The 25,123-nt window shown below is 44.3% G+C and overlaps 1 protein-coding gene across 1 annotated transcript in view; it reads right to left on the reverse strand.

Moving 5' to 3' along the window:
• Positions 1–798: 798 nt before the first annotated feature.
• OPN3 (opsin 3) overlaps positions 799–25,123 on the reverse strand; it is a 39,628-nt gene continuing 15,303 nt past the window's right edge. Inside the window, exons 2-4 of the mRNA XM_065589126.1 lie at positions 10,394–10,713; positions 8,096–8,347; positions 799–3,337 (exon numbers count right to left, since the gene is read on the reverse strand). Of these exons, the coding sequence (XP_065445198.1) occupies positions 3,074–3,337; positions 8,096–8,347; positions 10,394–10,713 (836 nt within the window). The 3' untranslated portion in view covers positions 799–3,073. The remainder of the gene's footprint in view (positions 3,338–8,095; positions 8,348–10,393; positions 10,714–25,123) is intronic.

The following is a 25,123-nucleotide window of genomic DNA, read 5'->3' on the forward strand; positions in this document are numbered from 1 at the left end:
TTCTGTATGCTAAATTATTATCTGTGTTTCTTTTATATTGCTATAATCCATGAAAAAAACATTTTAAATGAACTGGGCTGACCATAGGTCATAATGGTGCTCTAGCCACTCTAGTTGAAATGTCTTATTTTTATAATTTAACATCTTAAATTGGATTATTTCTTTTTAAACATTGAATGGATTGAAAGTTCAGTTCTGCAACAGGTTTGTCTAAAGAATTTCTAAATTTTATAACTTTTTTTTTTTTGCTCCTTCTCCCTTTCCTGCGTTTTCTTATCTCTTTTTCCTCTTGTACTTTGGTTATTTTAGACAGTTAAAGGCCTTATTCTGCCAGCTGCTAAACACCCTTAAATCCTATTCCATTCACTCAGCACTTTGCTAGATCAGGCTCTTAGTCTCCCGTAAAATGGATTAATGATCTATGATCATCCTCAAAGTAGACTGAAGAACCATAGAAAAATAGGGCTGTGAGGGACTTCAAGAGGTCACCTGTAGTTAAAAATCTCCCTTGCTACAAACTAAGCCAATTACTTCAGGGGACCTCAGAAATGGAAGATATTAAATATGCTACTGGTCCTTGCTCAAGATTGCCTGTTAGCATCCTTGAATCCTGTGGCTGCCTGTAATGTCTGCATCAAAGCTGCTTTTATCAAAGAAACAAAAATAATGTTGGAGCTATATGGTGAGGAAATGGGATACCAGTGTGCTAAACACATAAGAGCAATATACAAATCAATTTCAGTCCTAGTATTTCTTTAAAATGTCCTTATGTGTAGAAATAGTGACATTTACTATAAATTGGTTATTTGTTTTTCATTTACTATTTTATCACACTGTGTTATAGATGGTGACATTCATAACATATATTGTTTTGGGGTTGCAAATACTGCAGGGGAAAAATTTTTATTTTTAAATCTAGTAGTTCATTTATTTTTAATTTCATGGTAACTCCTTACTCATGTGAACTGGGGGTTAAAATCCATGACAGGATCTCTCTGAAGAAGGTTGATTTTATGAGAGTTCCTTATAAAATAAATCAGTAGCTTTCTGTGCAATTTCAACAGGGCAAAAAGCAAAATGGTTCGGTCCAAAAGCTGAAATGCTATTGTTGTCAGTTCCTCAGAAACTCTAGATTTGTCCAGTAGGTGGTACTAAGAGCCATTTTCTTCTCAAAAGGAGAAAATACTTGACCATAATTTAATGTACTATAAATAAGGTAAATTTAATCTTTCATAAAAGGCTCAAAATACATAAAATGCTAAAATATCAAACGTATACTATTCTGTGAAAGGATGGTAATTTATATGGATTTCTGGTGCATTTCTTTCTCTTTGGCAAAAACAAATGTGCATAGGTAGTGATCATTGGTGGGGGGGAAAAGGGGTCCTGGACATGGAAACTGATAACCTACATTAAGGAAATGTATCTGAATTCATGAAACCACTCAAATCAATGCCTATTGGGGGAGGGAAGTAGACAAGTGTTTCACCCTTGTGTGTGTATTTAAAACATTGCATATAGAGCCAGATTACCAGTGCAGATGCATTAGAGGGGTGTGTGTACAAGGTACTTCATGCCACTGCACCCCTGCATAGGTGCAAGAAAAAAAATCTGTCTTGTGTCTGCGGAGTTCAAGGACTGCTCAAAGCTAGTACCACCTGTCATTACCTTCTTGAAAGAGGAAAGGGAGGGGACTGGGTTAGTCACTTTAATGTGAGTTGAGTTCAGTCAGTATCTCCAAGGATCAGGCTCCCACTGAGAACTTTTGTTTCTGGTCCCTATTAATTTTTTTGAGAGCTTAATTCTTTCAGGCCAGATCAACTCTTGTTAGTGCAGACAGGTGTACAGCCTGGTCCCTTTGCCCCACTGTCTGCTTTTCCTCCAGTTTCCATCAGAGTGGAGCAGCTGCAAGTTATACTTGGGGCTCCATATTGCCCCATCGGCAGCAAGTGCTGAAGGGGTGGCCTAAAACAACACCCACCCAGGGAGTCTATGGGCCTGATTCTCTATTCCATTACACATCAGTGAAATTCCATTGATTTATATACAGTTCACTGGTGTAAAACTAATGTAGTGAAGAGGAGACTCAAGTCCCATGTGTTGATTCTAGGCCAACAAACATAGGAATTACTTGTCTACTGCTGAAATGCAGCTACCTCTGGAGTGCAGCTCTGCAACTATTTTTTGCCAGCAATAATTCCCATGACTTTTTTACGAAGGTAAGTACAGAGTAACTTCTGTAACTGTTCTGCTGAGTGTATTTTAAGAAGGAAAAGTTATTACTCAGATCTGAAATTTAAGCAGAAGCAGCTGGGTTGACACCTGCTACACTCACAAAAATATCACAGCAGATTTAATTTTCAAAAAGTAGTCAGGGCCTCTGTTCCATGTAATGATAAATGTGTGTATGAGTTTGGTTTGGTTTTCAGTCCCTGCTAATCTATATTTTCCTCTATTTGTTTTTTGTTTGGTTGGGTTTTTTAAACTAAAGCAGGATGTAGTGGTGTGTAAAATTTCTGATACTCTCCTTTTTGTCATCTCTTCACCATTCCCTTTATTTCCTTTTTCTAAAAATATATATTTTTATTTCTCCGGAACACCTCTCAAAGTGGTTAAGGGCACCTAATGAGTAGCACCAAAACAACAACAGGACAACTTTGACTAAACAAAGGGGGGCAACTTTCTACCGGCTTTGTACTGTGTCTGACTGTAGAGGGGGCAATTTGAAAGTCAACTTTTTTTTTGTGTGTGTGTCAAGATCAGATTCTAGTCAGCAAACCCAAGTCCTACTTCTGAAACTCCCTGCATTTTCCAGGTAAGTCTATGGTGCAAGGAATGCTGATTAATCATGTTTTAAAAAAATTTGGAGTCCAGCAACATGTTGGGTACAAATGTAAAGATTTCTATACAGTTACCATGATTAAATTGTTCAGAGTTTCACCCACTGAATTGCTTCAGTATTTCGCAGCTGACGGACAGTGCTTTCTTCATTACACTATCATCAAAGAAGATGACCAAACAGTTTAATTGGCTAAAGTCCAGTCAGGTTCTGACACACGTTGTAGCTTAATCCCTATAGTGGCTTTACTTGGATCACGTTTACTTTCGTGCCATTGTGTTTGCTGCTGTTGTCCATTTGCTGGGTGTCATCACCAGTGATGATAAAAATGATTGAGGAAGAGCTAAAAGTCACTTTCTTCTTTGGCCTGTCCCCAGCTTTCTGGGACATAACTATTGGTCTTATTGGCTTTTCATTCCCTAACACTGGTATTTCTTTCACGGTCCTCTGGAATCTTAGCAGGCGAAAGCACAAGAGCTGCAAAAGGCATCGTCGAAACTGCAAATAGGAAAAATTAGATTCAAATTACACCTTTCAAAGCTCTCACTTTCACAATGCATCCAGTGATGACAAGTGTATCAAGTAGTTCTCAGTGAATTGTTATACTGGTTTCTGTAGTTGTCAACTGGTTTCGAATGACCAGGAGTAGTGCAATGAACTTACTGGCTCATTACTGGGTACCTTTCCTCCTTATGCACCCCACACACTCAAATGAGCTGGAGGGGACCAACTAGCCGGTTGAGATCACTGTTACTCAGTTAAATATGTTGCCAGTAGAGGGCTCCATAATCCTTAGAGAACAGGAAAAGGAGGTAACAGGGAGCTGGGTTTAGGAGAGACTGGGAGCTAACTGGAGAGGCTGCATGCAAGTATGAGCAGTAGGCCAGGCACAATAGCCTAGGAGCTGGCTATGGAGAGGGGACAAGGCAGCCTGCAATGCTTGCCTCTAAGCTCTTTTCTATAGAGAACACTACCGAGGTGGTGTACCACAGCACTCCCAGAGCCACCCTATGGTGGAGTTGGTTACTGTGCATATGAACATATGTTGCTGTAGAATAGTTCTAATATTTTTTTCATTAACTCAATATTGCCAACTTCAAATATTCAAAAATCTTCAGTCAGGCACCCCAAAAAATCATGAGTTTGGCTTAATCAAGATTTTAGAGCCTCTAGAGTTCATAATGCTAAGTTTTTACCCTACAACCATTTAAAAAAAATCTGAGTTTCTCCTGTGATTTGCATGGCTCCAGAAACTGGAACTTTATTAAACACCAAATTTTATGGACTTGCAATAACATCCCAATGGTTGGCAACAATGAACTAACTAATTTTCCCTTTGAGTAAAAATAGTAGTGGAAAGGAAAACTATAAATGCTTCCCTACATTAATGTAGTTAGATCTGGGATGTGATCTGCACTCATCTGTCCCATTTTAACCACACTCACTTATGATACATGCGATCTTACTTTACGGATATGTAGTGCAAGATACTCTGTGGCAACTCTCCTAATTAGATAAAATGTTAAGGCTTCTAAGAGTAGAACTGTGTTAAATGTGGCAAATATGGTTTTACTTTCACCATAAAAACGTGTATAGTACTTCCAAATCTTCACAAACCTGAAAAACTCAAAGTGAACTTGATCCCTGAGAACTCATCAGTTTAACACAACAAATTAATTTGGCAATATCTTGAGGGGATCTAAAGAAATCCCTGGAATTGTGGTTGGGCATTCCCACAAAAACCATGCTCTGAAAAAGCCCCAGCACCCCCGCTTCAATTTCAGGACTTGGGTGGCCGACCCCTCAGCATTTTTAGGGGTTACCCTCTGCGATCATTTTCCCCATCTTTGTGTCCCTGGGGAATACTGCCTGGTAGACAGCCTGCTTCCAATGATCCCTAGGGCTCTGCTGACAGCTCCTGGAGACCCAGCCCCAATTCAGGGGCTGGGAAGCCATCTGCTGCGGAGTGGGGCAAGCGAGCCTAACAGTACCTGGAAACATGACGACTCCAGCCAGGCTCTCTGCTATGGAGCTGCTCACGCTGCAACCCCAGCAGGTCTCCAACGGAAACATGCAGATTAGACAAAACTTTTGCCAAAACACAGGCAATAGTCTACCAAACATTTTGGGCTAGCGAATTGGCATTTTCCAATTAAACGTAGTTACGTTTTGTCAGAAAACTTCCCACCAGCTCTAGGCATTATGTCTGGGATGAATTAAGCTCATGTACAGATATCAACCCTACAGAATCTCACTCAGTTGATGGGTCCCCGTGAGCTTCAGTGGTTTATGTGGTTGCTATTGTATTGTACTGGGAATCAGTTTGTGATCTGGGGATTGAGTCAGAGCTGCTACATCAAAATTACTTAGTTCCAAATATTCTTTAAGTATATGACTGTAAAGCTCAAGTGGGAGATCCTGGAAAACTTCATCTCTAAAAGATAACCAAAAGTCAGGGAAGGCCATACAGAAAACAGGAGCTGCACCTGGGTTTTTGCCGTCCTAGGCGGCAGCGCTCCTCCTCAGAGCATTCGGCGGTGGGGGTCCTTCCGCTCCGTGTCTTTGGGGCGTTTCGGCAGCGGGTCCCAGAGCAAGTGAAGGACCCGCCGCAGAAGCGCACCAAAGACGCGGAGCGGAAGGACCCCCGCCGCCGAATTGCCGCCGAGGATGGCAAAATGCAGCCCCCCCAAATCCTGCCGCCCTAGGCGACCGCCTAGGATCGGCTAGTGGAAGCGCTGGCCCTGACAGAAAATATTCATATTTCTCTTTTCTTTGTCATATTATGCTACTTTGTGTATATAGAGAACTCTGTAGTATTGAAACTCTGCTTAAAGTAAACTAGGAAGGATGTTTAGATGGACTGCAATGTGCAGGCTATTTCCAAATGATGCTTTGCTTCATAGTGGTGTTTAGCTTTATTATGATGCAAGTGATTTTTCATAGATGTCTAGCTTCCTCACAGGTGTAAATTTCCATTCCCTTTTGTCCTGTAGAAGCTTATTCAGATAAGTTGACTATTGCCACTAGTGAAGTAGCCTAATGCTCAGAAGAGAGACTAGGAAAGAAGCCTATAAAATTAAATCTCCATTTTCTCATACAAAGCTAGTGTTTTCTGTTTTGTTCCCCTGTTTCAATTGCTCCAAAATGCAATTCACTAAGATTCACAAATTATTCTGACTGAACATCCTTCCATTGGAAAAATACCAAACTGGCAAAGCAAACGTTCCACAGGAACATGTCACTTTTGACAAAATGTTCATTTTGAAAATAATTGAAAATGGAATATTTTAAACATGTCAAAACATTCTGTTTCAACATTTTCAGAACAGAATGTTTTGATTTTTTATTCTGAAATTACTTTTAATTTAGAAATATTGTATTTTATTTGTAAAAAAAATAAAGGTTGAAGTCAAAATGAAATTTCTTTTTTTTTTTTTTAACAAAACCTCTTGATTTCTTCAAGTTTCCTCTTGAAACTTCTGGAATAAACTTCATTAACAAAATTCAAAATTTTGACTCTTTGCCCCAATTTGTGATAAGACAAAATTTTAAAATCTAGAAATGTTTAAGCCAAAAATCTGTCTTTTCCAGTCAGCTCCAGGGAACATCCTTATCTTAATATATTAATGGATATACCTTTGGTTACAATAATACTTTATTTTTTCATATAGAAGTATTAATTCAGGAGTGTGTCACATCAGTACTTTGTGTAAAACTTTCCATAGTCAAATATATGTGGTTTGTGAGCTTTTTTGTTTTAAAGCATCCATATCTCTTGGATTTCACTGCAGAAGTCTTATTTAAATTCATATTAAACCCAAGACACCAGTGTTCGAGGGGATAGAACACTGGACTAAGGCTCAGGAAACATGGGTTTTATTCCTGGTTCTGCCACTGGCTTCCTGGGTGTCCTTGGGCAAATCACATCTCTCTGTGCCTCAGTTTCTCCATCTGTAAAGTGGGATAACGATACTGACCTCCTTTGTAAAGTGTTTTGATTCCTTGATTGATGAAAAGTGTTATACAAGAGTTAAGTATTATTGTTATTTCTCTAATCCAATCTAGAGTCTCTCACACACCCTAACCTGAGCACTGCAGCAACAGTAACAGTAAAGCAGAAAAGTCCTGTGGCACCTTATAGACTAACAGACGTATTGGAGCATGAGCTTTCGTGGGCAGGACTGGTGCAAGGAAGTTTCGTGCCACCTTGCGACCCTCCCCCCCCCCCCAGCTCTGCGGCAGCTCCTCCGTTCCCCCCCCCCCCCGCCCTGAGGCACCCCCCTCCGGGGAGCTCCTCACCCCAGCTCACCTCTGCTCCGCCTCCTCCCCGAGCACGCCGCCCCCGCTCTAATTCTCCTCCCTTCCCAGGCTTGCGGTGCCAAACAGCTGATTGGCGCCACAAGCCTGGGAGGCGGGAGAAGTGGAGCGGCGATCGTGCACTTGGGGAGGGGGTGTAGGAACGCTGTTTAAAAAAAAAAATTGGGGGCACTGCTTTTTGGCGCCCTAGGCAACCGCCTAGTTTGCCTACATGGTAGCACCGGCCCTGTTTGTGGGTGAACGCCCACTTCATCGGATGCATGTAGTGGAAATTTCCACTACATGCATCCAATGAAGTGGGTGTTCACCCACGAAAGCTCATGCTCCAATACGTCTGTTAGTTTATAAGGTCCCACAGGACTCTTTACTGCTTTTACAGATCCAGACTAACACGACTATCCCTCTGATACTTGACAGTAAAGCAGAGGATGCTAAAATCCTAGATTGCTGTAGCAGTTCTAAATTAAAGATGTGGTGTAGTTCTGGGATGCTTCTGATCTGGGTTGAACTTCCTCTGAATCACCAAAGTTCTGGGTGCAATAAGGGTGCAGTTTGGCTACATTTCCAGTCTGATCTGCTTTAAAGGACATATTGGGCTAAACACTTTCAAACTTGGACACCTAAAGTTTGGATATCTGTTTCCATATTTGGGATAGAAGCAGCAGCAAATAACAGAGGGATGGAAGAGTCTGGTTTTCGCTCTGTTTGCCAGTGTTGCCATGGGGAAGATGTGGTGTAATAATTCCATATTTGTGTGCTTGGGTGGGTATTTGGGTCAGAAATTTGCACTGAGGTGTCCTTTCGCTAATGAGCGTGATTAACTGCCCTTAAATTAAGTGTTCAAGTTTGAAAACTGGACTCCACATCCAGTATAATCCTCACTGCTGTGCCATATGCTTCCTTTGACTGCTCAGGTACGTAAGTTCGTGATTAACCTACCTTTCTGCTCATGAAGATGTAGATGACTGGATTATATGCAGTGCTTGATTTGGCAAAGAAAGATGGGATAATAGCCACTGTTGGAGTTACAAGGTTGCCGTAGCCAGAAGCTACTAAAAGGGAGACCACTGCATAAGGCATCCAACAGATAAGGAATGTGGAGATCATTAAAAAACACATTTTAGCCACTTTCTTTTCATATCTTAGGAGTTTGATCACTTGAATGGTCTGAAAATCTTCAACACAGCGAAGCTGCAGGGGGGAAAAAGGGAAAAGGCTGAAAACAAATGCAACAAATATCTTTTAATTTTTTAGTTTTTGTTAATTCTCAATTCCCTAGCCTATAGTTTTTTAGGAGCAGAGACTATTAATCCCATTTCAAGACACTCTAGTTCTCTTGCAACTGAACAGGTGTGTTTCCTGCTCATTTAGGATGTGTAGTAAATAAGGTGCAGATATATTTTGTGGAGATACGGGAAAATGAATGACATACAAATGACCTCAGATTACTTTTTCTTCATTCAAATGAAAGTATTTTAGGGAAACTAACATGCACCCATCCATTAACATAGAAAGTTTCTAGTCTCTGGCTGATTTTTTTTTTCTCAAATTTTGTATGAATATGAGAATTGCCAGTACAGTAGAACCTCAAAGATATGAACACCAGAGTTACAGACTTACCAGTCAACAGGACACCCTGTGGAACTGGAAGTAATCAATCAGGCAGCAGCACAGACAACCCCACTCCAGCAAATACTGTATTGCCTCTGGGCTTTAGCCCTGGGGTTCTGGGCTTCAGTCAAGGGGGGTTGGGACTGCACCCAGGGAGGGAGGGGAGAGGAATCCCAGGCTCTGGGCAGGGGTGACTCTGGGCTTCTGACCTCAGGAGCACCATGACTCAGGGCTTTAGACCAGGGGAAGCACTCGAGCTCAGGGCTTCAGCCTCATGGCTCCACTCCCGGCTTCAGCCCTGCTGGGGACTCCAGGGCTCAGCACTTCAGTCCTGCAGCTCCATTGTTGGCTTCAGCCCCACGTGGGGCACGAGGGCTCAGGGCTTTAGTTATGAGGGGGGTGCCAGTTTCAGCCCCAGTGCTTGCCCCATAACTAGAGCCCCCACACCTGCTGAAGCTGGGAACGGAGCCATGGAGACCCTCAAGCCTCTACACCCCCCAGGTCTAAAGCCCTGTGCTCTAGTACTCCCATGGGGCAGAAGCCCTGAGCCCTCTGTTGGGAACCCTGGCACCCCAAGGATCAGAAGCCCTGACTCCCTTTTCCCCCCCTCCCCTGCAGTTGCAGCCGCAACATCTCCCTTCCCCGTGGTTGAAATCCGTAACCTCTTGTTCAGAATTACAGAACATTTCCGTTATGGACAACCTCCATTCCCGAGGTGTCTGTAACCGAGGTTCTACTGCACAAGATTCTCCATGCTGCCCTGCCAATTGATTTATAATCCTAACATGGTGGCACCACTTCTTGAGGGGAGATGATAGTTCATTCTCTATGCCACTTCAGCTCTCAGCATTAGCTGAGTGACTTTCAGGAGAGAAGTACGTGTGTAACACTCGTATCTCCCTAATTACTATCAATTATAGTTGTTTGATATAGATGCTGGTCCACTGTAAACTGGACTGAGACTACCAAACTCAAACAATAACAATTTCTAATTACTGCAGATTTGGACTGAATTAGAACTGATGACCTAGATGTAGAATATTATCTGAACAAACATCCCTGATAGTAACTGTGTTTTACAAAAAGAGGTGTTTGGGCTATTGCCTCAAAAGACTGATGGCTCACAAAGTAAAAGGGATGCACTGGATATAAAAACAATGCATACCTACCCCAGGTCTCTAGCATTACTGAACAATAAGTCGTCAAAGGGAAATTCCTATTGTTCCAATCAATGCTAGCATTAATATTTTATGTTATTGCTTTATCAAATTTGTATTGTAGGATTCTTTTTAGAGTCTCATGAGACTTTTTTTATCTCACACTCCCCTCCCATGTCAGAAGTATTATCTTTTTTATCTCTAGGTAATTTTTCTAATAGCATTCAAAATGAGATTCTGCTTTTCATGAAAGGGAACAGGAAAAAATGAGGCACATTAATGGAAAGTAAAGATACTACATGAGATAAGGAGCACTGTACTCTAGGCTGAAATTGTCAAAGTTGCCAAAGGGATTAGGATATCTTATCAATAAAACCTTGGGGACTATGTACATCTCCAAGACCAATTACTCATTTACCTTTTCATTGAAATTATTCATTGCATATGCTGCTTGCTTGTTTCAACTCACCATTCTTATTGTATATAGAATATGGCCATAGCAATAGGCCATGATCCCCACAGGTGCCACTAGGCAACCAAGAAAGAAAAAGAGCACAAAGGAGGCATCATGGGGTTTTTTTGACTGCCAGTCCACTGAACAACCCAGTCCATGTATCTCCAGTGTATATCTGTTCCAGCCTAGAAGGGGCGCTCCTGTCCAAGCTAACGAGTACAACCAGATGTAGGTGATGGCCCTCCAGGACCAAGAGAAATCAATCACTTTTGCATGAACGACTCGAATGTAGCGCTCGTAGGCAAGAACGGTGAGGGTCATGATGGAAACAATTCCTGTAAGGAGAAATAAAGGAAAGAAAGCAAATTGTTATCAATAAGTAGAGAGTCATGAACATATTGTCACCCCACTAGTAGTCTGTCAGCAGGGGAAGCTTACCATCTCTAATCAGACATTGCAAAATTACACATTATGGGTCCAATTCTGACATCTTTATGCCTATTGAGGGCACCTCCCTCCACAAATAATTCCACCAATTTCATAGGGACTATTCAAAGCGAGTAAGGGTCTCAGAATCTGATTGCTGTGCAACTTTTGAACTTCACAGCCTATGCGTGGCATATGGAAGAGGAAGAAGGGTCCAGGTTAATCTGTATAGTCCTAAATACAGCTTGGTTAAGCAGGGGTTAATGTTGCAGGTACATTTAAGGGTAAAACATTGTAAAAGAATGCTGTCGTAAACCACAGCACCTATTAGAAACCCAGGAAATTCAGAGTGAAGACTAAATTTAAAAGCAATTAAAACATTTGAATGTTCTGAAAGGCACAATTAAATCTCCCAAACAACATGAATGGGTAGAATTCCAACTTTTGACAGCTGAACTGTCACAGAAGCTACAGTGGGAGTTTCAATACCATATTTTTCTTTTGAAGTGCTGGCACATTTCAAGCCCACACTTCTAATGAATACAGCATGACAGGAGCCTTAGATTAAGGTCAGTACTGAACAGTACATCCTACCAGCACTTTTTATTGTGACTCATTCTCTTCAATGGGAGTTTTGCCTGAATTAGGACTGCAGGATTTGAATCTACATGAGTTGTGGAAATTAATGATCAGTGTCTATTTTGTTAACATAGTGAAAACTTCAGTCAACCGAAGCCCTGTGCTACCACTGCTGATTTATCAAGAGTGTCTCTTCTCTTAACAACAAAGCCTAAACACAAATGTATTTATTTCATAGCACTCAGCATGGTTGGATGCAAATCTCTCTAATAGAATTTGCATATGTCCTTTTTAATAGGAAGAATGGATATTTTGTCATGCACATAAAATGTTTGATTTCTGCATGGAGATTTGTATTTATCAAAATCATGCTTTTATTTTGCTGTGAGACTGTTGAACATGTAGGTCTTATTCCCTGAAATGGGAACATTCATTGTGCCCGGAAGAAAATCTTCAAAGTCAATCATAGACAACTGAAGCTTTTTTCACTTTGGGATGCCTTAAGGATGACAAATATAACACATGTTAACAGTAGTCTCAGTAGGCACTATATAAAAATTAATTTTAGAGGAGCAAATAAGCATGTTTGAAGGTAGATGTAATTTGTTGTCTCTGCCTTCGTGTATCCTGTGTTAAAGTATCCATCAGTAAAATATGTATAATATTAATTGGTTACCTCACAGAAGCACTGGGGGGCTTAATAAATGTTAGTAAGATGTTGTTTTAAGATCTCTGTAAAAAGGTGCACAATCAATGCAGGTGGTGGTAGAAGAATACCTCCCTTAAAAGTGACAAGAGGTTCATGAACATGAACTGATTAAAGCATGGTGGGAAGAAGAAAGCACCAGATACTCTGTAGCTCTCTTTGACATGAAACAAGGTAGCTCTCTTTTAGTATGAGCACTTCCTTTCTATGCTGGTATCTGCAAACTCATCATTAAGAAAATGAAGATGGTAGCTGGGACTAGACAGTCATGTCTAGCACGTAGAAAACCGGGTATGTGGCCTTGACCCTGAATCCTGCACAATTTGTTTCTTCAGGGGATTCTTTGCAAGAAGAGTAGCTTTTATGAGAGCAGGGGAGCGAAGTGATACTGGAAGATACAGAAGGTTCTCTGGACAACTAGGAAGAAAGCTCTTTAATGACAGGTTCTTCAGGGCAGCGTACTTAATTTGGGATCAGGAACAAATTACACTGAAGAGCATGGACTTCAAAAGAGCTTATCAGGAATTAGAAAGGGATTGTATGCTAATATCATATGGATTTTAGTTGCTGGGTGGAGCTTTGTAACCCTTCCCAACCAGCAGCCTATAAGCCCTGTCGCTAAGATACAGATAACATTTATAGAGTGGATACAATAGCCTCAAGTTATGCCTGTGTTCGTCATATCTGTCACAGCCTCATCTTCTGCTGACAGGACACAGCACCAAAAAGGCATAGTGGACTGTAGCGAAGCGACGACTCACCGGGACGGCACCTCCTGCAGGTTGTCTCAGGAATTAGCTCTCCAGTTCCGGAGCGCCCTCTGCCGGCTGATGCCCCACTTGCCGCAGGCCCCCCATGTCCCTCCCAGACCCCAGTGCCTCTTCCCTCGTGGTCTGCCCTCTGCAATACCCCTGCAGTTTCTTGGTATCCCCTCCCAGGGGAACCCCCAACCCTCTGTCCCCACCTTGCCTCAGTGGCGACTGCCAGTCATCGTCTAGCCCCCGCTCACTGGGGCAGACTGCAGTCTATAAACTACTCATCATCGGCAAGGGGGGTTTGGACCTGCTGCCTTTCCTAACGCTGGGCTGCACCTCTGCAACCCCAGTACCTGCTTTGGGCCTTTAGCCAGGCCTGCAGCCTGGGGAATTGCTAGGCTGGAGCTCCCCCGGTCCTTTGCCTTTCCCCAGCCCTACTCTACCTCAGGCACCCAGCTCACCTCCCAGGCAGCCAAGTCCTTCTCTCTCCACCACTAGAGAGAGTCTGTCTGAGCTGCTGCCTCACAGCCCTTTTTATAGGGCCAGCTGTGGCTGTTTGCCCAATCAGCCTAGCCTTTAACCCAGTGGTGGATTAATGATTTTGCCGCCCCTAGGCCCTGAAATAATTGCCGCCCGCCCCTGGCCTCGCCTTGACTCCACCCTTTCCCCGCCCCTATTCCAACCCCTTCCCCAAAGCCCTGCCCCAGCCCCGCCTCTTCCCCCAGCGGGCCACGTTCCCACTCCTCCCCCTTCCCTTCTTGCCCCACAAAACAGCTATTTTGCAGCACAAGCACTGGGAGGGAGGAGAGAGAAATAGGACGTGGAAGTGGAGGCAGAAGTGAGCTGGAGCAGGGAAGGTGGGGCAGGGAGGGGTGCTTCTCCATGGGTGCTCAAATTTGCCGCCTCTGCAAATTTGCCGCCCTAGGCATAGGCCTTGTTGGCCTAGGCGATAATACGCCGCTACTTTAACCCCTTCAGGGCTGGAGCAGGGTAACCACCCCACTACAGGGATACACACAATTTACATCCCCAAGCAGGACCAGAGCCAGCCAAATGAAAACATGGGTGCCAGATTCTTCACTGCTTGTACATTGCGCAGCTACTCACACCAGCCCAACATGGGTGTCAATTTAAAGATTATCAAATCAGCACGGTAACTATTGGCACTCACTTTGCTGTGCTGTAAGTGACGACACAAGGTGCAGGGAAACGTGGAATAATCTGATCGCCCATGTATAGCTTGACCGTGGTGATCCGTACCCCCATTTCTGTGAAGTCTGGCATTTAGTTTTGATGAGGATGGAGAAGCCACTATCAAAACAAACAAAAATGATGGGGGGATGCTGTTCTTTAAGTGCCTTTCCCAGAAAATGTTGAAATACCTGCTGCAACTTTCTGCAGTTTAGATTATTAAGTAATTCTAGAAGAGGCTTTGAGTAAAGTTTTCAAAGTCACCTAAGTGATTGAGGAGTAGATCCGGGCAACAAAAATTTGGCAAATAGTAAATTTGCTGAAAAAAATCATTTTTCAGAGCATGGAAACTATTTGGGTTGAATTTGGCAAATATTTTTGGCTGAAAAAACAAACATTTCAGAAATGTCAGAATGTTTCAAATCAACATTTGCACACAGAACCAGTTTGTTTTGTTTTGAATCTGTTTTGTTTTGAAATGAAATGTTTCAAATTAACATTCAAAAAGTTTTGTTTGACCTGGGCAAATTTTTTTTTTCATTTTGTTGATTGGAAAAAATTAACCGAGCAAAAAAATTCAGCTAAAGTTCAAGTGAACCATTTTTATTTTATTTTATTTTTTGGTTCAGCCACTGAACAGAAAATATCAATTATTCATTAAGCTCAACTTTGGAGCCTAAGTCCCATTTTCAGAAATGAATGAGGCACTTAGGAGCCTTGGACCACTAAGTCACATAGGTGTTTTTGAAAATGTTACCTCGTGTCGTTGTCGTGCTCTTCTCAGTGACAATCTTCAAAATGCATACATTGTAAAACAAACTTTACTCTGAAATGTGAAAGTGGAGACATACAATGAGGTGCCCAATCTAATCAATCATTCCACATGCAGACATCTAATGAGGTGTGTCTCCGAGGGAAATCAGTTTTCACTTGACCTAAGCAAGGCCTGGTCTACACTATGAGTTTAATTCGAATTTAGCAGCATTAAATCGAATTAACCCTGCACCCGTCCACACAACGAAGCCATTTATTTAGAAATAAAGGGCTCTTAAAATCGATTTCTGTACTCCTCCCTGATGAGCGGAGTAGCGCTGAAATCGATATTGTCATTTCGAATTAGGGTTAGTGTGGCCGCAATTCGATGGCATTGGCCTCTGGGAGCTATCCCAGAATGCACCATTGTGACTGCTCTGGACAGCAATCTGAACTCGGACGCACTGGCCAGGTATACAGGAAAAGCCCTCCGAACATTTGAATTTCATTTCCTGTTTGCCCAGCACAGGAAAGCACAGGTGATCACAGAGAGCTCATCAGCACAGGTAACCATGCAGGCCGATAATCATAGAATCATAGAATATCAGAGTTGGAAGGGACCTCAAGAGGTCATCTAGTCCAACCCCCTGCTCAAAGCAGGACCAATTCCCAGCTAAATCATCCCAGCCAGGGCTTTGTCAAGCCGGGCCTTAAAAACCTCCAAGGAAGGAGACTCCACCACCTCCCTAGGTAACGCATTCCAGTGTTTCACCACCCTCCTAGTGAAATAGTTTTTCCTGATATCCAACCTGGACCTCCCCCACTGCAACTTGAGACCATTGCTCCTTGTTCTGTCATCTGCCACCACTGAGAACAGCCGAGCTCCATCTTCTTTGGAACCCCCCTTCAGGTAGTTGAAGACTGCTATCAAATCCCCCCTCATTCTTCTCTTCTGGAGACTAAACAATCCCAGTTCCCTCAGCCTCTCCTCATAAGTCATGTGCTCCAGACCCCTAATCATTTTTGTTGCCCTCCGCTGGACTCTTTCCAATTTTTCCACATCCTTCTTGTAGTGTGGGGCCCAAAACTGGACACAGTATTCCAGATGAGGCCTCACCAATGTCGAATAAAGGGGAACGATCACGTCCCTCGATCTGCTGGCAATGCCCCTACTTATACAGCCCAAAATGCCGTTAGCCTTCTTGGCAACAAGAGCACACTGTTGACTCATATCCAGCTTCTCGTCCACTGTGACCCCTAGGTCCTTTTCTGCAGAACTGCTACCTAGCCATTCGGTCCCTAGTCTGTAGCAGTGCATGGGATTCTTCCGTCCTAAGTGCAGGACTCTGCACTTGTCCTTGTTGAACCTCATCAGGTTTTTTTCGGCCCAATCCTCTAATTTGTCTAGGTCCCTCTGTATCCGATCCCTACCCTCTAGTGTATTTACCACGCCTCCTAGTTTAGTGTCATCTGCAAACTTGCTGAGAGTGCAGTCCACACCATCCTCCAGATCATTAATAAAGATATTAAACAAAACCGGCCCCAGGACCAACCCTTGGGGCACTCCGCTTGAAACCGTCTGCCAACTAGACATGGAGCCATTGATCACTACCCGTTGAGCCCGACGATCTAGCCAGCTTTCTATCCACCTTACAGTCCATTCATTCAGCCCATACTTCTTTAACTCTCGAAAAAGAGCACCAGCATGGACCGTACGGGAGGTACTGGATCTGATCGCTATATGGGGAGAGGATTCAGTGCCAGCAGAACTTCGTTCAAAAAGACGAAATGCCAAAACTTTTGAAAAAATCTCCAAGGGCATGATGGAGAGAGGCCACAGTAGGGACTCAGATCAGTGCCGCGTGAAAGTCAAGGAGACAAACCTATCAGACAAGCCTATCAGAAAACAAAGGAGGCAAACAGTCGCTCCGGGTCAGAGCTGCAGACATGCCACTTCTACGCTGAGCTGCATGCAATTCTAGGGGGGGCCGCCACCACTACCCCACCTCTGACCGTGGATTCTGAGGTGGGGGTAATCTCATCAACCACACCTGAGGATTCTGTGGACGGGAAAGAGGAGGAGAAGGAGGAGGATGAGCTTGCGGAGAGCACACAGCACTCCGTTCTCCCCAACAGCCAGGATCTTTTTCTGAGCCTGAGTGAAGTACCCTCCCAAGCCTCCCATGCCAGTACCCAAGACCATGACCCCATGGAAGGGACCTCAGGTGAGTTTACCTTTTAAAATATAAAACATGGTTTAAAAGCAAGTGTTTTTTAATGATTAATTTGCCCTGAGGACTTGGGATGCATTCGTGGCCAGTACAGCTACTGGAAAAGTCTGTTAACGTGTCTGGGGATGGAGCAGAAATCCTCCAGGGACATCTCCATAAAGCTCTCCTGGAGGTACTCCAAAAGCCTTTGCAGAAGGTTTTTGGGCAGTGCAGCCTTATTCCGTCCTCCATGGTAGGACACTTGACCACGCCATGCTAGTAGCAAGTAATCTGGTATCCTTGCATGACAAAGCCTGGCAGCGTATGGTCCCAGTGTTTGCTGGCATTCAAGCAACATCCGTTCTTTATCTCACTGTGTAATCCTCAGGAGAGTGATGTCGCTCATGGTAACCTGGTTGAAATACAGGAATTTAATTAAGGGGACAGAGGTGGGCTTCCTTCCTACTGGGCTGTTTGCCTGTGGCTGAAAAGAAATCCTTCCCTGTAGTAAGCCAAGCGTGGGGGGAGTGGGGGGGATTGGCGCTAAGCTTTTCACGTGTGGCTAGCAGGGATCTTCCCTGATACCAGCCACGCGGTGGGGGGAGGGATAAAGCGATCATCCCAGAGAATTGGATGGGAGGGGGGTTAGTTTGTTTTCTGCTGCTGAAGGTTAACAGGAAAACCGCAGCACTCAACAGGCTTTGCTTGGTATGTGGGAAAGGAGGATGCAGAAGCCGAAAGACAATGGCTTACCATGGCCGCATGCAAGCTGAATTCTGTTGCCCGGACCTGCGTCTGTGATCTCTAGCAGCAAAGCCACAGGCACTCAATATTAAGAGGCAAAATGCGACCTTGCACAGAAATCACACGTGCTATGTAATGTGAATAGTGTTGTTCACCATGAAAGAGTATAAGCATTGTTCTGTAAAATGTATCTTTTTAAAAAAAATTCTCTCCTTTTTTCCCTCCCTCCAGCAGCTACACATTTTTCAAGCCTCCCTCCTCCGTCCCAAAGGCTATCTCAGATAAGGTGTCGGAAAAAGAGGACGCGAGACGAGATGTTCGTGGAAATCATGGAATCCACCCGCAATGAAAGAGCTCATCTGAATGCGTGGAAGGACACGGTTTCAAAGTATAGGAAAGATGCCAGTGAACGTGAGGGCAGGAGGGACCAACATGAGGACAGGAGGGACCAACGTGAGGAGAGGAGAGACGCTCGAGATGAGAGGTGGCGGCAGGAAGATCAGAGGAGGCAGGATGCAATGCTGGGGCTGCTGCGTGAGCAAACAGACATGCTCCGGCGTCTGGTGGAGCTTCAGGAATGGCAGCAGGATCACAGACTGGCGCTACAGCCCCTGTATAACCCTCCTCCCCCCTCCCCATGTTCCATAGCCTCCTCACCCAGATGTGTAAGAACGCGGAGTGGGGGGGCGGGGAGGCTCTGTGCACCCTCCCATTCCACCCCAGTGGACAACCCAAGCAAAAGACTGTCATTATTTTAACCTTTCTTTAGTGGCCTTTTCCTTCCCTCCAATCCTCCTCCCAAACCCCACCCGGGCTACCTTGTCAGTTCTTTCCCTCTTTTTATAATCAATAAAGACTACATGATATTTAAACGATAGTGACTTTATTTCCTTTGAAAGCAAGCTGTGATTGAAGGGGGAGGGTGGGTTGCCTACAGAGAATGAGTCAATAAAGGGGGTGGGTTTTCATCAAGGAGAAACAAACAGAACTTTCACACAGTAGCCTGGCCAGTCATGAAACTGGTTTTCAAAGCTTCTCTGATGCACCGCGCTTCCTGGTGTGCTCTTCTAATAGCCCTGGTATCTGGCTGCGCGTAATCAGTAGCCAGGTGATTTGCCTCAGCCTCCCACCCCACCATAAAGGTCTCCCCCTTACTTTCACAGAGATTGTGGCGCACACACCAAGCAGCAATAACAATGGGCGAGTCAGTAAAGTGCACCAGCGACCTTTTAAATGGCCAAATGCACATTCCACCACCATTCTGCACTTGCTCAGCCTGTAGTTGAACAGCTCCTGACTCCTGTCCAGGCTGCCTGTGTATGGCTTCATGAGCCATGGCATTAAGGGGTAGGCTGGGTCCCCAAGGATAACTATAGATATTTCAACATCCCCAACGGTTATTTTCTGGTCCAGGAAGTAAGTCCCTTGCTGCAGCTGTTTAAACAGAGTAGTGTTCCTAAAGACGTGAGCATCATGAACCCTTCCCGGCCAGCCCACGTTGATGTTGGTGAAATGTCCCTTGTGATCCACAAGTGCTTGCAGCACCATTGAAAAGTAACCCTTGCGGTTTATGTACTGGGTACCCTGGTGATCCGGTGCCAAGATAGGGATACGAGTCCCATCTATTGCCCCACCGCAGTTAGGGAATCCCATTGCAGCAAAGACATCCAATATGGCCTGCACATTTCCCAGAGTCACTACCTTTCGTAGCAGCAGCTCAATGATTGCTTTGGCTACTTGCATGACAGCAGTCCCCACAGTAGATTTGCCCACTCCAAATTGATTCCCGACTGACCGGTAGCTGTCTGGTGTTGCAAGCTTCCACAGCGCTGTCGCCACTCGCTTCTCACCTGTGAGGGCTGCTCTCATCCTGGTATTCTGGCGCTTCAGGGCAGGTGAAAGCAAGTCACAAAGTTCCATGAAAGTGCCCTCACGCATGCGAAAGTTTCGCAGCCACTGGGAATCGTCCCACACCCGCAACACTATGCGGTCCCACCAGTCTGTGCTTGTTTCCCAGGCCCAGAATCGGCGTTCCATGGATGGACCCTGCCCCATCAACAACATGATCTCCAAAGCACTGGGACCCGCGGTTTGAGAGAATTCTGTGTCCGTGTCCATGTCCTCATCACTCTCATCACCGTGCTGCCATCGCCGCCTCCTCCTTGCCTCGTTTTTCTGGTCCTGGTTCAGCATAAACTGCATGATAATGCGCGAGGTGTTTACAATGTTCATGACTGCTGTCTTGAGCTGAGCGGGCTCCATGCTTGCCGTGGTATGGCATCTGCTGTGTTCATCCAGGAAAAAAGGTGCGAAACGGTTGTCTGCGGTTGCTTTCATGGAGGAAGGGGTGAGGCTGTACCCAGAACCACCTGCGACAATGTTTTTTGCCCCATCAGGCACTGGGATCTCAACCCAGAATTCCAATGGGCGGGGGGAGACTGTGGGAACTATGGGATAGCTATGGGATAACTATCCACAGTGCAATGCTCCGGAAATCGATGCTAGCCCTGGTACATGGACGCACACCGCCGAATTAATGTGCTTAGTGTGGCCGCATACATTCGACTTTATACAATCTGTTTCCAAAATTCGAATTCTGTAAATTCAGATTAATTCCGTAGTGTAGACATACCCCAAGTGTGTTTTCCATACATGGCTCAACCACAGACTTTCAGTTGGAATGACTTTTTATATGAAAAGTTGAAACAAGAACTAGAGTCCATGAGAGTGACTTTTTCATTGTAACATGCAATGTAATCTCTGCCTCACAACACTGGCAACCACTCCAACAGACAACATTTTCCTAGAAACATAAAGACACAGAACACAGAAAGATCTGTACTATTTAAAGTACACCATATTGTTCATATTTAAATGTGTGTAACACCCTTTTAGAAGGAAAAAAATAATAGGAGCCTTCGCCTCAGGGAAACTTCAGCTGCATATAGAATTGTTTTTTCTGGTACTGCCACTCTCAGATGATCAGGTTAGCTCCAGTTGACTGAGGGTATTTTTACACAGGAGCAGGAGATGTAATTTCCAGGTATGTCTACCTGAGCTAGCTCTGATGTTGTAATAAATGGGGGAGGAGGGTAGCTCTATTTTACGGGCAGCCAGCCAGTTAGCTATAAAATCCCTCTGAGCCCTGGTCTACACTACGAGGTTAGGTCAAATTTAGCTACGTTAAGCTGATTTTATAAGCAATGCATCTACACATCCAACCCTGTTCCATCAACCTAAAGGGCTCTTAAAATCGACAGCTGTACTCCTATCCCGTGAGGGGAGTAGCGCTAAAATCAACCTTTCTGGGTCAAATTTGGGGTAGTGCAGATGGAATTCGACGGTATTGGCCTCCGGGAGGTATCCCAGAGTGCTCCAATGTGACCGCTCTGGACAGCACTTTCAACTCCAATGCACTAGTCAGGTACACAGGAAAAGCCCCAGGAACTTTTGAATTTCATTACCTGTTTGGTCAGCATGGTGAGCTCAGCAGCACAGGTGACCATGCAGTCCCAGAATTGCAAACGAGCTCCAGCATAGACCGAATGGGAAACACTGGATCTGATTGCTGTATGGGGAGAAGAATCTCTGCAGGCCGAACTCTGATCAAAAAGAAGAAATGCTAATATATATGCCAAAATCACACAGGGCATGGTGAAGAGAGGCTAGAACAGGGACACACAGCAGTGCCAGGTGAAAGTTATGGAGCTCAGGCAAGCCTACCAAAAGACAAAGGAGGCAAACGGTCGCTCCAGGTCAGAGCCAAATACATGCCGCTTCTATGATCAGCTGCATGGCATTCTAGTGGGGGACCCTACCACTACCCCACCACTGTCCGTGGACACCTGCAAGAGGGGGGAGTCTCACGCAACAGGGAGGAGGATTTTGCCAATATCCTCCCAAGGCGAGTTCCCAGACCCTGAAGCCGGAGAAGACACCTCTGGTGAGTGCAGACTTGTAACTACACGACAGGGTTTAAGAACAATAGTGTTTAATGTTTGATTTGCCCTGAAGACTTGGGATGCATTTGCGGCCAGTACAGCTACTGGAAAAGTCTGTTAACGTGTCTGGGGATGGAGCGGGAATCCTCCAGGGACAGATCCATGAAGCTCTCCTGGAGGTACTCAAAGCCTTTGCAGAAGGTTTCTGGGGAGGGCTGCCTTATTTCGCCCTCCACCATAGGACACTTCACCATGCCAAGCGAGTAGCAAGTTGTCTCGAATCACTGCAGCACAAAGCATGGCAGCAAATGATCCTGGGTTTTGGTCTCATTCAAGCAACGTTCAGTCTATATCTTTCTGTGATAGCCTCAGGAGAGTGATATCATTCATGGTCACCTGGTTGAAATAGGGGGATTTTTGTAAGGAAACAATAAAAGGACCCCGTTCATGCTGGGCTGTTTCCGCTTGGCTAAAAGGGATCATCCCAGAGAATAGCCACACAGTGAGGAGGGGGATGGGTTGGGCTGCACATTCACCCAAAAACCATAGCCCCTCCTTTTAAACGGCAACCCCAACCGGCATTGCTTGCTATGGGAAAGGAGGGTGCTGCAGTTTGAAACCATTCCCACATGTTATGAAGGCAGAAGAAGCCAATCCCGCATACCCTTTGGCTTACCATGGCTGGCTGGCAACCGAATTCTTTCGCCCAGCTGTGTGTGATGTGTCACCATACCAGCAGACGCTCAATATAAAAGGCAAAATGCAACCTTGTACCTAAACCACATGTGCTGTCTGCTGTGAATTGCTTGATTCACTGTGAAAGAGTCTCCCTTTTGTTCTCAGAAATGTATCTTCTTAAATTCTACTCTCCCTTTTTATCCCCCTGCAGGTGCAAATGTTTCTACGCTCCCCCTATCATCTCCATCCCTGAGGTTATTGCAGATTAGAAGGTGAAAAAAATGCACTTGCGATAACATGTTTTCCTAGCTCATGCAGTCCTCCTGTACTTATAGGGCACAGCTGAATGCATGGAGGCATACAGTGACAGAGGCCAGGAAAGCATACAGAGAGCGCAATGAGCAGAGGCAGGATGTGATGCTGAGGCTAATGGGGGAGCAAACGGACATGCTCAGGCATCTGATGGAGCTGCAGGAAAGGCAACAAGAGCACAGACCAGCGCTGCATCCATTATATAACCGCCTGCCCTCCTCCCCAAGTTCTATATCCTCCTCACCCAGATGCCCAAGAACGTGTGGGAGGGGAGGCTCCGGGCACCCAGCCAGTCCACTCCAGAGGATGGCCGAAGCAATAGAAGGGTGTCATTCAAACAGTTTTGATTTGTAGTGTGGCTACAATAAGCAATGGGGCCTTGTCCTTCCCTCCGCCCCTCCTCCCCCACCCCATCCGGCCTACCTTGTCAGTTATCTCACTTTTTTTTTTTAAATTAATAAAGAAAGAATGCATGGTTTCAGAACAATAGGGACTTTATTTCCTTTGCCAGCTGTGATTGAAGGGGGGACGGTGGTTGGCTTACAGGGAATTAAAATCAACAAAGGAGGTGGGTTTGCATCAAGGAGAAACACACACAACTGTCACACCGTAGCGTAGGTAGTCATGAAACTGGTTTTCAAAGCCTCTCTGATGTGCAGCACACCTAGCTGTGCTCTTCTAATCGCCCTGGTGTCTGGCTGCTCAAAATCGGCCGCCAGGCAATTTGCCTCAACCTCCCACCCCACCATAAACATCTCCCCCTTACTCTCTCAGATATTATGGAGCACACAGCAAGCAGCAATAACAATGGGAATATTGGTTGCGCTGAGGTCTAACCTAGTCAGCAAATAGCGCCAGTGAGCTTTTAAACATCCAAAGGCACATTCTACCACCATTCTGCACTTGCTCAGCCTACAGTTGAACTGCTCCTTACTACTGTCCAGGCTGCCTGTGTAAGGCTTCATGAGCCACTGGGAGCTGCGGACAACCATGCTTGCGGCCTGCCAGTGGATTACCCTGACAGGCTGCATGCGGCTTTCGGGCCACAGGTACCCCACCACTGGTTTAAAGGATTAGCAAGAAGCCATTGATTTGAGAGGCCCCCAAAATGACTCAAATAGAAGTTTTCTTAAAGATCTCACTTTTAATTAATTCCTGAACATATTAACAGATTTACTTGAGGATCTTTAGAAAAGTCAGTCTTAAATCAAAGATCACTTGCAGTAGGTTCTTCATACAAAGCAAAAAGAGTGAAACCCCGTTTAAGTGTATATGGAAAGCAACCTTAACTGTGAAGGCACTATCAGCATCTCCAGGCTGTACATCTGTCATCAGTGTTACTTTCTGCATAACCCAGAACCCAGTGTGCATATCTATCAGCTTACCCTTGAAGTTGGTCTGTTGAATCAAAGTAAGTTTATATATAAATTAATCCTTTCAATCTGCTGGTTTCGGTGTAAACTGTGGTTAACTGAAGTGAAGAACTGGTTTCAAATATGCAGTTAAAAATAAAAGTACATGTAACTTTCCTTACGTTGCATTAATCTTTACAATTACATATTCATTAAATTTAGTGCTTGCTTTTTTCATTTAGTTTACAGATTACATCCAAATTCTCTCCTGATGTATCATCAATAGAGTTCCTGAATTAAGTTGTTTATATTTCATTGTGAAAAGAGTTTATGGGCCTAATCCAATAGTCTTTACTCAGGCAAAACTCATACTGAAGTCAATGGAAGTCTTGTCTGTGTAAGGATGTGACCCGTAACTTTTTGTCTTTTAATTTACCTACACTATTTAGAATGCTTGCACTGTCAAGATTCTCCTTTTCATATTGGGCTTCAGCTCAGTTTATTTCAACTGTCCTTTTTTATCTTCAGTGCATTGTATTTTTCAAATGTTGTCATGAGACAGAGGATAGTTTGTTTAATTTACATTTTAAGAATAAAGTCTCCATAGCTAATACACACTCCTGTATCTCTGCCAAATACTAAAGCTAAATCCTTGCATCATCAGGATTGATGGAGCGAAGGGCAGATCACAGGTAAGAGGCTTATATGAAGGATTGTTTTCAGCAATGTAAAAATGTTGATTTGCTGGATTCATCTATGCTTCAGATGAACTTGTACCAGTTTCACCTTCCCATTGGGGCAAATTTATTTGAGATAGGATGCTGAACTAGATGGATCATATGATGACAGCAAATGGGACTTAATGGAACATCCACCCCAGGAGTTAAAAGTTCCCTGCCTTTTTGACATGATACTTCTGGAAAAACCATAGAGGGAAACATAGATCCATGATCACCTTGATGTTTGAACAGAACACAAATCTGCATCAGATTATAGTTTCATTTAGGGTGATATTTGTATCTTCAGGTTAGAGAATGATGAAGAGTTTATTGTGTCTGGAAGCTGGAACAAGGCACCTAGAAGCAGCACCACATGCCT

This window comes from Chrysemys picta, chromosome 3, assembly GCF_011386835.1.
Source record: "Chrysemys picta bellii isolate R12L10 chromosome 3, ASM1138683v2, whole genome shotgun sequence".
NCBI classification, from domain to species: domain Eukaryota; kingdom Metazoa; phylum Chordata; order Testudines; family Emydidae; genus Chrysemys; species Chrysemys picta.